Genomic DNA, 14169 nt, shown 5'->3' on the forward strand with positions numbered 1-14169 from the left:
TTTAATTTACGTGTTTTGTGTCTATATCTTTGTGACTATATTTCGCCTTTTAATACTTTTGGAGCATCTACTACTGCAACTAAATAAAAATAAGAATTTACTTACCGATAATTCTATTTCTCGTAGTCCGTAGTGGATGCTGGGGACTCCGTCAGGACCATGGGGTTTAGCGGCTCCGCAGGAGACAGGGCACAAAAGTAAAAGCTTTAGGATCAGGAGGTGTGCACTGGCTCCTCCCCCTATGACCCTCCTCCAAGCCTCAGTTAGGATACTGTGCCCGGACGAGCGTACACAATAAGGAAGGATTTTGAATCCCGGGTAAGACTCATACCAGCCACACCAATCACACTGTACAACCTGTGATCTGAACCCAGTTAACAGCATGATAACAGCGGAGCATCTGAAAAGATGGCTCACAACAATAATAACCCGATTTTTGTAACAATAACTATGTACAAGTATTGCAGACAATCCGCACTTGGGATGGGCGCCCAGCATCCACTACGGACTACGAGAAATAGAAATATCGGTAAGTAAATTCTTATTTTCTCTGACGTCCTAAGTGGATGCTGGGGACTCCGTCAGGACCATGGGGATTATACCAAAGCTCCCAAACGGGCGGGAGAGTGCGGATGACTCTGCAGCACCGAATGAGAGAACTCCAGGTCCTCCTCAGTCAGGGTGTGCCCCTGACCAAGTATCAGCTCGGCAAAGTTGTAAAGCCGAGACCCCTCGGGCAGCCGCCCAAGATGAGCCCACCTTCCTTGTGGAATGGGCATTTACATATTTTGGCTGTGCCACAGAATGTGCAAGCTGAATTGTACTACACATCCAACTAGCAATCGTCTGCTTAGAAGCAAGAGCACCCAGTTTGTTGGGTGCATACAGGATAACAGCAAGTCAGTTTTCCTGACTCCAGCCGTCCTGGAAACTATATTTTCAGGGCCCTGATAACATCTAGCAACTTGGAGTCCTCCAAGTCCCTAGTAGCCGCAGGTACCACAATAAGCTGGTTCGGGTGAAACACTGACACCACCTTAGGGAGAAACTGGGGATGAGTCCGCAGCTCTGCCCTGTCCGAATGGACAATCAGATATGGGCTTTTTTGAGACAAACGCCGCCAATTCTGACACTCGCCTGGCCGAGGCCAGGGCCAACAGCATGGTCACTTTCCCTGTGAGATATTTCAAATCCACAGATTTGAGCGGTTTAAACCAATGTGATTTTAGGAATCCCAGAACTACGTTGAGATCCCACAGTGCCACTGGAGGCACAAAAGGGGGTTGTATATGCAGTACTCCCTTGACAAACTTCTGGACTTCAGGAACTGAAGCCAATTCTTTCTGGAAGAAAATCGACAGGGCCGAAATTTGAACCTTAATGGACCCCAATTTGAGGCCCATAGACACTGTTTGCAGGAAATGCAGGAAACGACCGAGTTGAAATTTCTTCATGGGGCCTTCCTGGCCTCACACAACGCAACATATTTTCGCCACATGTGGTGATAATGTTGTGCGGTCACCTCCTTCCTGGCTTTGACCAGGGTAGGAATGACCTCTTCCGGAATGCCTTTTTCCCTTAGGATCCGGCGTTCAACCGCCATGCCGTCAAACGCAGCCGCGGTAAGTCTTGGAACAGACATGGTACTTGCTGAAGCAAGTCCCTTCTTAGCGGCAGAGGCCATGAGTCCTCTGTGAGCATCTCTTGAAGTTCCGGGTACCAAGTCCTTCTTGGCCAATCCAGAGCCACAAGTATAGTTCTTACTCCTCTACGTCTTATAATTCTCAATACCTTGGGTATGAGAAGCAGAGGAGGGAAGACATACACCGACTGGTACACCCACGGTGTTACCAGAACGTCCACAGCTATTGCCTGAGGGTCTTTTGACCTGGCGCAATACTTGTCCAGTTTTTTGTTCAGGCGGGACGCCATCATGTCCACCTTTGGTCTTTTCCAACGGTTCACAATCATGTGGAAGACTTCCCGATGAAGTCCCCACTCTCCCGGGTGGAGGTTGTGCCTGCTGAGGAAGTCTGCTTCCCAGTTGTCCACTCCCGGAATGAACACTGCTGACAGTGCTATCACATGATTTTCCGCCCAGCGAAAAATCCTTGCAGTTTCTGCCATTGCCCTCCTGCTTCTTGTGCCGCCCTGTCTGTTTACGTGGGCGACTGCCGTGATGTTGTCCCACTGGATCAATACCGGCTGACCTTGAAGCAGAGGTCTTGCTAAGCTTAGAGCATTGTAAATTGCCCTTAGCTCCAGTATATTTATGTGGAGAAAAATCTCCAGACTTGATAACACTCCCTGGAAATTTTTTCCCTGTGTGACTGCTCCCCAGCCTCTCAGGCTGGCCTCCGTGGTCACCAGCATCCAATCCTGAATGCCGAATCTGCGGCCCTCTAGAAGATGAGCACTCTGTAACCACCACAGGAGAGACACCCTTGTCCTTGGAGATAGGGTTATCCGCTGATGCATCTGAAAATGCGATCCGGACCATTTGTCCAGCAGATCCCACTGAAAAGTTCTTGCGTGGAATCTGACGAATGGAATCGCTTCGTAATAAGCCACCATTTTTCCCAGGACTCTTGTGCAATGATGCACTGACACTTTTCCTGGTTTTAGGAGGTTCCTGACTAGCTCGGATAACTCCCTGGCTTTCTCCTCCGGGAGAAACACCTTTTTCTGGACTGTGTCCAGAACCATCCCTAGGAACAGCAGACGTGTCGTCGGAAACGGCTGCGATTTTGGATATTTAGAATCCACCCGTGCTGTCGTAGAACTACTTGAGATAGTGCTACTCCGACTTCCAACTGTTCTCTGGACCTTGCCCTTATCAGGAGATCGTCCAAGTAAGGGATAATTAAGACGCCTTTTCTTTGAAGAAGAATCATCATTTCGGCCATTACTTTGGTAAAGACCCGGGGTGCCGTGGACAATCCAAACGGCAGCGTCTGAAACTGATAGTGACAGTTCCGTACCACGAACCTGAGGTACCCTTGGTGAGAAGGGCAATTTGGGACATGGAGGTAAGCATCCTTGATGTCCAGGGACACCATATAGTCCCCTTCTTCCTGGTTCGCTATCACTGCTCTGAGTGACTCCATCTTGATTTGAACCTTTGTATGTAAGTGTTCAAAGATTTCCCATTTAGAATAGGTCTCACCGAGCCGTCTGGCTTCAGTACCACAATATAGTGTGGAATAATACCCCTTTCCTTGTTGTAGGAGGGGTACTTTGATTATCACCTGCTGGGAATACAGCTTGTGAATTGTTTCCAATACTGCCTCCCTGTCGGAGGAAGACGTTGGTAAAGCAGACATCAGGAGCCTGCGAGGGGGAGACGTCTCGAATCTCCAGTCTGTACCCCTGGGATACTACTTGTAGGATCCAGGGGTCCACTTGCGAGTGAGCCCACTACGCGCTGAAACTCTTGAGACGACCCCCCACCGCACTTGAGTCCGCTTGTATGGCCCCAGCGTCATGCTGAGGACTTGGCAGAAGCTGTGGAGGGCTTCTGTTCCTGGGAATGGGCTGCCTGCTGCAGTCTTCTTCCCTTTCCTCTATCCCTGGGCAGATATGACTGGCCTTTTGCCCGCTTGCCCTTATGGGGACGAAAGGACTGAGGCTGAAAAGACGGTGTCTTTTTCTGCTGAGATGTGATTTGGGGTAAAAAAAGGTGGATTTTCCAGCTGTTGCCGAGGCCACCAGGTCCGATGGACCGACCCCAAATAACTCCTCCCCTTTATACGGCAATACTTCCATGTGCCGTTTGGAATCTGCATCACCTGACCACTGTCGTGTCCATAAACATCTTCTGGCAGATATGGACATCGCACTTACTCTTGATGCCAGAGTGCAAATATCCCTCTGTGCATCTCGCATATATATAAATGCATCCTTTAAATGCTCTATAGTCAATAAAATACTGTCCCTGTCAAGGGTATCAATATTTTCAGTCAGGGAATCCGACCAAGCCACCCCAGCGCTGCACATCCAGGCTGAGGCGATCGCTGGTCGCAGTATAACACCAGTATGTGTGTATATACCTTTTTAGGATATTTTCCAGCCTCTCAGTTGGCTCCTTGAGGGCGGCCCTATCTGGGGACGGTACCGCCATTTGTTTTGATAAGCGTGTGAGCGCCTTATCCACCCTAAAGGGTGTTTCCCAACGCGCCCTAACTTCTGGCGGGAAAGGGTATACCGCCAATAATTTTCTATCGGGGGAAACCCACGCATCATCACACACTTCATTTAATTTATCTGATTTAGGAAAAACTACAGGTAGTTTTTTCACACCCCACATAATACCCTTCTTGTGGTACTTGTAGTATCAGAAATATGTAACACCTCCTTCATTGCCCTTAACATGTAACGTGTGGCCCTAAAGGAAAATACGTTTGTTTCTTCACCGTCGACACTGGAGTCAGTGTCCGTGTCTGTGTCGACCGACTGAGGTAAATGAGCGTTTTACAGCCCCTGACGGTGTTTGAGACGCCTGGACAGGTACTAATTTGTTTGCCGGCCGTCTCATGTCGTCAACCGACCTTGCAGCGTGTTGACATTATCACGTAATTCCTTAAATAAGCCATCCATTCCGGTGTCGACTCCCTAGAGAGTGACATCACCATTTCAGGCAATTGCTCAGCCTCCTCACCAACATCGTCCTCATACATGTCGACACACACGTACCGACACACAGCACACACACACAGGGAATGCTCTGATAGAGGACAGGACCCCACTAGCCCTTTGGGGAGACAGAGGGAGAGTTTGCCAGCACACACCAAAAACGCTATAATTATACAGGGACAACCTTTATATAAGTGTTTTTCCCTTATAGCATTTTAATATATATATATATACATATCGCCAAATAAGTGCCCCCCCTCTCTGTTTTAACCCTGTTTCTGTAGTGCAGTGCAGGGGAGAGCCTGGGAGCCTTCCCACCAGCATTTCTGTGAGGGAAAATGGCGCTGTGTGCTGAGGAGAATAGGCCTCGCCCCCTTTTCGGCGGGCTTCTTCTCCCGTTTTTCTGAGACCTGGCAGGGGTTAAATACATCCATATAGCCCCCAGGGGCTATATGTGATGTATTTTTAGCCAGAATAAGGTACTATCATTGCTGCCCAGGGCGCCCCCCCCCAGCGCCCTGCACCCTCAGTGACCGCTGCTATGAAGTGTGCTGACAACAATGGCGCACAGCTGCAGTGCTGTGCGCTACCTTATGAAGACTGAAGAGTCTTCTGCCGCCGTTTCTGGACCTTCACTTTTCGGCATCTGCAAGGGGGGTCGGCGGCGCGGCTCCGGGACGAACCCCAGGGTGAGACCTGTGTTCCGACTCCCTCTGGAGCTAATGGTGTCCAGTAGCCTAAGAAGCCAATCCATCCTGCACGCAGGTGAGTTCACTTCTCTCCCCTAAGTCCCTCGTAGCAGTGAGCCTGTTGCCAGCAGGACTCACTGAAAATAAAAAACCTAACAAACTTTTACTCTAAGCAGCTCTTTAGGAGAGCCACCTAGATTGCACCCTTCTCGGCCGGGCACAAAAATCTAACTGAGGCTTGGAGGAGGGTCATAGGGGGAGGAGCCAGTGCACACCACCTGATCCTAAAGCTTTTACTTTTGTGCCCTGTCTCCTGCGGAGCCGCTAAACCCCATGGTCCTGACGGAGTCCCCAGCATCCACTTAGGACGTCAGAGAAAATTAAGTTTTATTTTAACGGATCTTTGACGTCTACAGTATCCAGAGTCTTCCGCCGTGCTCTTACAGTTTCCCCTTGTGTTTACATTTTATTACTCTCAGGGAGCACCATCACTCTTTCCAAGAGCAGGTATTATATACTCTAGGATTTTCATATCAATTGGTTATACCAACATTTTTTTACTACAACATATTTATACCAAGTGGCTAATCCAGACTGCAGCGATCGCAGTCTAAATCCTTTTGTGGAGTGCGCACGCGCACCCCAGGAGCCCTGTGAGACGCTAAAATCATCTCAGGGCTGCGATCGCGAGGCGTGCCAACGGCGGGTTATGGTCCGGACAATCTAGGCATGTCCGGACCGTTGCGGGGGCGGGCCGCAGTAAGTAGCAGCCTGACAGCGCTGGTAGGGAGTTACTAATCGGGTCACAAATAAAAACCTGAAAAAGGGATGCTTTTGCACCCTTGCGGGGAGGAGGGGGGGACTAGCCTGGTGTTGGGCGCCCCCCCACCCTCCGCATGTCTGAGAAACTGATCATAGATGTGCTAAATTTAACACATCTACGATCAGATCTGAATTACCCCCATATCCAGACCTGTGCGGTTGGTATACTTCTCCCTTTCTCCACTTGGACCAAAAAGAGGCAGATAATGGGTTTGGAAATGTTTCAGCACAGCAAAAAAGTTATTAAAGAACAAAAAAAATAATAATTATCTAATCTTACCTTCTATCTATTTGTTGATAGCATTTCCTGAGCCAACCCAGACTTGGCATTTTTCTCCGTGTTGTGGCTCCATTTAAATAGACTATCATGTAATTCTCTGCAACTAGCATTTCCAAAGTGCCAATAACGTACCTGATGGAAGAAGTTTTAACAGGTTTCAGTTCTTACTGTGGAACCCAATGATTAGTTTATCACATGCAAAAATAATTTATTCTGGATTATATTTTGAAGTGAAAAGTTCCCCACTTCTTTAATGAGCAGTACATAATAAAATTACAGCGCACACCACCAGCTGTCTCCAGCATCCTTTGCTAAAGAACTAATTAAGGGCATGGAGACGCTGGAATACGAGGAAAGGCTTGCAAGGCTAGGCATGTTTACACTGGAAAAGAGGAGACTAAGAGGGGACATCACCATCTACAAATATATAAGGGGACAATACACAGAGCTTGCGAGGGACCTGTTTTTGGTAAGATCAGCGCAGAGGACACGTGGTCCCTCGCTTAGGTTAGAGGAGAGGAGATTCCGCACAATGCGGCGTAAAGGATTTTTCACAGTAAGGACAATACGTGTTTGGAATTCCCACCCTGAGGGAGTTGTAATGGCCGACTCAGTCAACACCTTTAAGAATGGGTTAGATAAATTCCTAATGGATAAGGATATCCAGAGTTATGGTGCATAGTCGCGCACTATAGTTACTAGAGTAATAAAACATAACAGCTGACATCAGCATCAGACAAAATTTAGACAAAAATAATTCTGCATATGAGACCACAACTTGATGGACAAATTGTCTTTTTTCAACCTTAGATACTAGGTTTCAAATCTATATACCTAAAGCAATGAAACGTCATTCAAACTACACCTTCTGTGCTAGCTTCAAAAGTACATGAGGTGCAGGGATAACACATGCACCAGGAGTGCCAGCAGGCAAAGGCTTTTGAAACTATACAGCAGGAGGGGAGTAATAGTTTTACATGTACTGACTATGGGGGTCATTCCGACCTGATTGCACGCTAGCTATTTTTTGTAGCGCTGCGATCAGAGAGTCGCCGCCTATAGGGGAGTGGTTTTTTTGCTTTGCAAGTGTGCAAACGCATTGCAGCCGAGCGGTACAAAAAAGATTTGTGCAGTTTCTGAGTTGCCCATAACTTACTCAGCCGTTGCAATCACTTCAGCCTGTCCGGTACCAGAACTGACGTCAGGAACCCTCCCAGCGAACGTATGGACACGCCTGCGTTTTTCCCCAAACACTCCCAGAAAACGGTCAGTTGCCACCCATAAACGCCTTCTTCCTGTCAATCTCCTTGCGATCGGCTGTGCAAATGGATTCTTCGTTAAATCCACTGCACAGCAACGATCCGATTTGTACCCATACGACGCGCCTGCGCATTGCGGTGCATGAGCAGTTGTGACCTGATTGCGGCGCAGTGAAAAAACCTAGCATGCGATCAGGTCGGAATGATCCCCTATGACCAGAACATAAGGAAATTTTTACTTTTTATGGAGAAATCCTTTAATCAGGTTGGGTGTATTGCTTAGTCAAATGTAGACATTCAAAACATTGACACAATAATGTTGATAGGTACAATATTCAGACAACCAAAATGTCAACATGGACTACAGTATATGTTGATAAAACCAAAAGAGGAAAAGGTCGTCATTTATTGATGCACATAACAACAATTAAAATGTAACTTTTATTATTGTATTAACGTAAAAAATAGGATTTTAATACCTACCGGTAAATTCTTTTCTCTTAGTCCGTAGAGGATGCTGGGGACTCCAAATGGACCATGGGGTATAGACGGGATCCGCAGGAGACATGGGCACTTTAAGACTTTAAAAGGGGTGTGAACTGGCTCCTCCCTCTATGCCCCTCCTCCAGACTCCAGTTATAGAACTGTGCCCAGGGAGACGGACATTTCGAGGAAAGAATTTATCAGTTAAACACGGTGAGCGTCATACCAGCTCACACCTCCGGCATGCCGCAGAACGTGGCATTCAAGAGAATACCAGCTGACGGCATGACTAAAAAACAGCAATACGCTGTCAGAACGGAACACAACCTGTGTGTACACATCACCAATAATAGCATAACCTATGCCACTGAAAAACGTCAGCAATAGGCTGACTGAAAAGACACACAGCATATGTGTAACCCAACTAATAACTGCAGATACCGTACGCACTGGGACGAGCGCCCAGCATCCTCTACGGACTAAGAGAAAAGGATTTACCGGTTGGTATTAAAATCCTATTTTCTCATATGTCCTAGAGGATGCTGGGGACTCCAAATGGACCATGAGGATTATACCAAAGCTCCAGAACGGGCGGGAGAGTGCGGATGACTCTGCAGCACTGATTGACCAAAAATTAGGTCCATACCCGCCAGGGTATCAAACTTGTAAAACTTAGTAAAGGTGTTTGAACCCCATCAAGGAGCCGCTCGGCAAATCAAGAATGCCAAGACCCCACGGTTAGCCGCTCATAACGCGCCCACCATTCTGGTAGAATGGGCCTTCAGCGACCTCGGTAACGGCAATCCAGCTGCCGAATGCGCTTGCTGAGTCGTACCACAGACCGAGCGCGCAATAGTCTGCTTTGAAAGCAGGGGCCCCAATCTTGTTGGGAGCATACAGGATAATCAGAGCATCTGTTTTCCTAATCTGAGCCATTTTGGCAACATACATTTTCAAACTTATACCATATCGAGATACATCGATGTTGCCCTGGCTGCCGTGGCCACCGGCACCACAATAGGTTGGTTCATGTGAAACGATGAAATCACAGATTTGGCAGAAAACGCTGACGAGTACTCAACTCTGCTCTATCTTCATGGAAGATTAAATAGGGGCTCTTGTGAGACAAAGCCGCTAATTTAGACACCCGCCTTGCGGATGACAAGGCCAACCGCATGACCACTTTCCAAGTGAGGAATGTCCACTCAACCGTATTGAAAAGTCCAACCAATGAGATTGCATGAACTGCAACGCACGTTAAGATCCCCTGATGCCACAGGGCACAAGAGAGGATGGATGTGTAACACTCCTTTTACGAAAGTGTGAACCTCTGGAAAGGAGGCCAATTGATTTTGGAAGAAACCCGATAAGGCTGTACCTGAATCGAGTCCAACTGAAGACCTGCATCCACACGATCTTGTAAAGAAGGAATGGAGAAAACGACCCAATTGGAATTCTTCCGTAGGAACTTTCTTGGATTCACACCAAGACACTTTCTTTCCCCAGAATTGGTGGTAAAGTTTCAACGTTTCTTCTTTCTGCCTGAAGAAGAGTAGGGATGACTTCACTGGGAATACCCTTTCAGGTTGGGATCCGGCGTTCAACCTCCAAGCCATCAATGGAACCCGCGGTAAGCCTTGGAACCCACACGGCCCTTGCTGTAACCGATCATCTTGCAGAGGAATAGATCAGGGATCTCCTATGAGTAATCCCTGAAGGTCCGGATACCAGCCCTCCTTGAACAGTCTGGAAGAACGAGGATCACCTGAACCTTTTTCTTCTTATGATCTTTTAACCTCTTTGGAAAGATTGGAAGTGGAGGGAACACATAGACCGACCGAAAACACCCACAGTGTCACTAGGGCGTCCACCGCTAACTTAAGGGACCCTTGACCCTGAACAAAATCTCCGAAGTTTCTTTTCGAGGCGAGACGCCATCTTGTCTATATGCGGAATTCCCCAAAACATGTCACTTCTGTGAAAAACGCTTGATGAAGACTCCACTCTCCTGAATGGAAAACGTGTCCGCCAAGGAAGTCTGCTTCCCAGTTATCCACTCTTGGAACGAACGTCTCTGACAGAGCGCGTTAACGTTTTCGTCGCTCAGCAGAAAATCTTTCTGGCTTCAGCCATTTCCTTTTCGGTTTTTGTTTGTAGAAAACCGATATAAACGGCACTTAACTCTAGACAATTAATGGGATGACCAGTATCCTAACTTGATACCCGTCCTTGGGGAGAATCACGCCGCCGCCACGGCAGTGATATTCTGGTCTTGAAATCATGATTATCCCAGGTGGAAACCGGACCACTCGTCCAACAAATTCTGCTAAAACTCTGGCATGCAAGCTAGCAACTGCATGGCCTCGTAGGTCACAACCCCATTCAAGTAACTGAATGTATTGATGGATTGACATTGTTGCAGGTCTGACCAGCCTCTGAATCCTCAGAGCTCTTTCCACTGGAAAAAATTAATATTGGCCAAACCGACCCCCACGTCGTAGGGACCAACCGGTATTCCGGCAAGTTCTGAGAACTGTCAGGGAGAATGCAAGGTTTTTCACCATTTTGCTTCATGATCTCTCCGTAATCCGGAGAGCGAACCAGTACAGAATACTTCGGACTCCTTACCCTCGAAGGAAAAAAACCCTCATACCGCCATCACTCTGGCGAAATGCCAATTCTGAATCGGAATCTCATGTAAGCCTAACGTGGAAGAAACCGTAATTAGACCTCCTGTCTCCTTTTTCAGAGTGGAGAAACCTGCCATGAGAGATTCCCTCATGGATCTCGATTAGAAATTTTGAGATTTCAGATATAGGATTCGAAAGGGCTCGAACCGTCCGGCCTTGGAAAGACAAAAAAGCTTGAAGTACAGCTTTTTTTTTTTTTTTTTTTATGACCAGGACAGCAGGACAATGACCTGATCCTGACACAACTCTCGTATTGTGTCACATGCTACCTCCCTGTCCGGAGGAGACTCTGTAAGGTCTACTTGAAAAAATCGTTGAGGGGAAACGTCTGGACCACTCCCGTATGTTCCCCTAGGGATGCTATCCTTAACTCACTGGTCCATGTCCTTTCCAGGGCTGACTGAAGAGTTTCAGATGCGGGCCCACCGGTGTGGGCTCCTGCAAGATAGTCCCAATGTCCTGCGGTGGACCTGGCAGAAACATAGGATGAATTCTGCTCCTGTGAACCTGAAAACAAGGTAGCTGACCTCTTACCTCCTTTCACCCTCCTTTTCCTGCAAAGAAAAAGGGGAATTCTTATCCATTCGGTCGAAATGACTGCATCCTACAAGAATGTGTCATTCACCTTAGTGAGGTAACCTAGGGCAAGAAAGTAGACTTACCAGTGGCATCCGCCGCGAGCATATTCACAAAGCCATCACCAAACCAGGCTTCACTTCCCCAGGATAGAGACTCCATCTTATCTCGGAGTCAGCAGTAGCAACCGTTTAGTGAATCCACAACGCCCTCTCAACCGAGACTGCCCTGGACTTGGCTCGCGAACGCAAGAATCCCCGGCCGTATGCTACCATGTTCTAGATATGACCCCACTTAAGGAGTATCCCATCTCTCCCCAGGGTAATTATATCGGATGACAAAGTAACGACCATTTCCGAATACAAGCACTCCCCCATGCGCATGTAATGCAAGTATTATCAACATATATAATTAAAATATCACTTAGCTTCCTGTATAAGATCCTCTGTGACAGGCCCCATGCCGGGCAGGGGTTGACTCTCACGTTATTCTATCCACGGCGGGAAAAGAATAACACTGCCTCCTCATGAGGATTTGAAGCCATCTTGTCACTGCTGACCTAGAGTATTTCAACAGAGCAACCAGCACATGAAAAAGAATAACACTACTTCAGCATTCATTATAAAGTTTATATATATATATATATATATATATATATATATATATATATATATATAAATTTGCCCATTTATATACACATACATATATCAATATATCAATATATATATATATATATATATATATATACCAATATGTAATGTCCGCACTCACAGCAATCAAAGTCACCAGGGGGGTGCTCCTCAGGGAGGCCCAAATCAGGACATCCACATATATCAGGTGTTTTTCCAGACAACAAATCCAGAATAGAGGGCACTCACCAGTTCAATTTCAATATAAAGGATTTAATGGTACATCAGAGCCAATTCATACTGTCGACGTTTCGGCTTAAGCAAGCCTTTCTCAGGACAACCAAAGAGACATCTGCTCAGCATACTTACTCTTGGTGTGCTGAGCAGATGTCTCTTTGGTTGTCCTGAGAAAGGCTTGCTTAAGCCGAAACGTCGACAGTATGAATTGGCTCTGATGTACCATTAAATCCTTTATATTGAAATTGAACTGGTGAGTGCCCTCTATTCTGGATTTGTTGTCTGGAAAAACACCTGATATATATATATATATATATATATACACACATACATACATACATACATACACACACATACATACACCTAGTGACGTTAATATGTTCTTAATGTGTGTGAAACATGTACTGAACGCTGATTTGTGGATCTAATCAGGAAACTTTATGGTCGACATAAGAATTATTATTCGTGTCGATATCAGGGAGTAGCAACTGGGCAAAATAACATTTTTGCGACACCAAGGGGTCTGAGGGAAATATCTATTAAGTACAATACACCATTCACAGATATTACGTCTGTGCAACAGTACCATACATATATATATATATATATATATATATATATATATACATACACACACACACACACACAGGTTGAGTATCCCTTATCCAAAATGCTTGGGACAAGAGGTATTTTGGATATCGGATTTTTCCGTATTTTGGATAATTGCATACCATAAAGAGATATCATGGAGATGGGACCTAAATATAAGCACATAATGCATTTATCTTTCATATACACCTTATACACACAGCCTGAAGGTCATTATAGACAATATTTTTTATAACTTTGTGCATTAAACAAAGTGTGTCTACATTCACACAATTCACTTATGTTTCATATACACCTTATACACACAGCCTAAAAGGTCATTTAATACAATATTTTTAATAACTTTGAGTATTAAACAAAGTTTGTGTACATTGAGCCATCAAAAAACGAAGGTTTCACTATCTCACTCAAAAAAGTCCGTATTTCGGAATATTCCGTATTTCGGAATATATGGATATAGGATACTCAACCTGTATATATACATACATACATACATACATACATACATACATACATACATACATACACAAACAAACACACACACACACACACACACACACACACATACATACATACAGGTATAGCCTTTTGAAAAGCATCACAGTATCATGCAATGTTTACCCAGTCACATTTGTTGGTGCAGACAAGGTCACCCACACACGTCTGTATGTCCCATATAGTTTTCTCTTGTGAAAGCTATACATCTACTGACATGTTTATACGTATTTTCATGAACCAAGTACCAACAAGCGTCGGCGGTGCCGACTGAGACATTTTTGACAGAGTACTCAGCCGTAGACATGCCGACACACATGTACTAACCACCCACCGACATTACACTGATTATTTTATGTCAGGGAAACACAGAAGACGTTTTTCAGCTCTATTACACAATATTCCTTATATATTGTGCTTTCCTTATACATATAACACACTAAACCACTGTGCCCCCCCCCCCCCTTGTTTTTCACTGTGATATCATCAGCAGTGTTTTTGGCAGGGCCAGCGTCTCTGTGAGGAGAAAATGGCGCTGTGTAGAGCTGTGAGGGCTAAGCCACGCCCCCTTAATGGCGCGCTTCAGCCCCGCTATTTTTTAGCTTTTTTACCCTGGCGGCGGTCTGTATACAGTGCCTATGCACTGTATACCTCTTGTGCCAGCCTGATATGGAGGTTTTATTGCTGCCCAGGGTGCCCCCCCCTGCGGCCTGCACCCTTGTAGTGCCGCTTGTGTGTGGGAGCACTGGCACGCAGCACAACCGCTGC

The 14169-nt window shown here is 46.2% G+C and overlaps 1 protein-coding gene across 3 annotated transcripts in view; it reads right to left on the minus strand.

Moving 5' to 3' along the window:
• The window catches only part of BNIP2 (BCL2 interacting protein 2), a 248109-nt gene that overhangs the window by 23146 nt on the left and 210794 nt on the right, over positions 1-14169 (minus strand). For all 3 annotated transcript variants that reach the window (XM_063926259.1, XM_063926258.1, XM_063926257.1), the window contains exon 7: positions 6424-6555. In XM_063926259.1, the coding sequence (XP_063782329.1) occupies positions 6424-6555 (132 nt within the window). The remainder of the gene's footprint in view (positions 1-6423; positions 6556-14169) is intronic.

Source organism: Pseudophryne corroboree, chromosome 6, assembly GCF_028390025.1.
Source record: "Pseudophryne corroboree isolate aPseCor3 chromosome 6, aPseCor3.hap2, whole genome shotgun sequence".
Lineage (NCBI taxonomy): Eukaryota > Metazoa > Chordata > Amphibia > Anura > Myobatrachidae > Pseudophryne > Pseudophryne corroboree.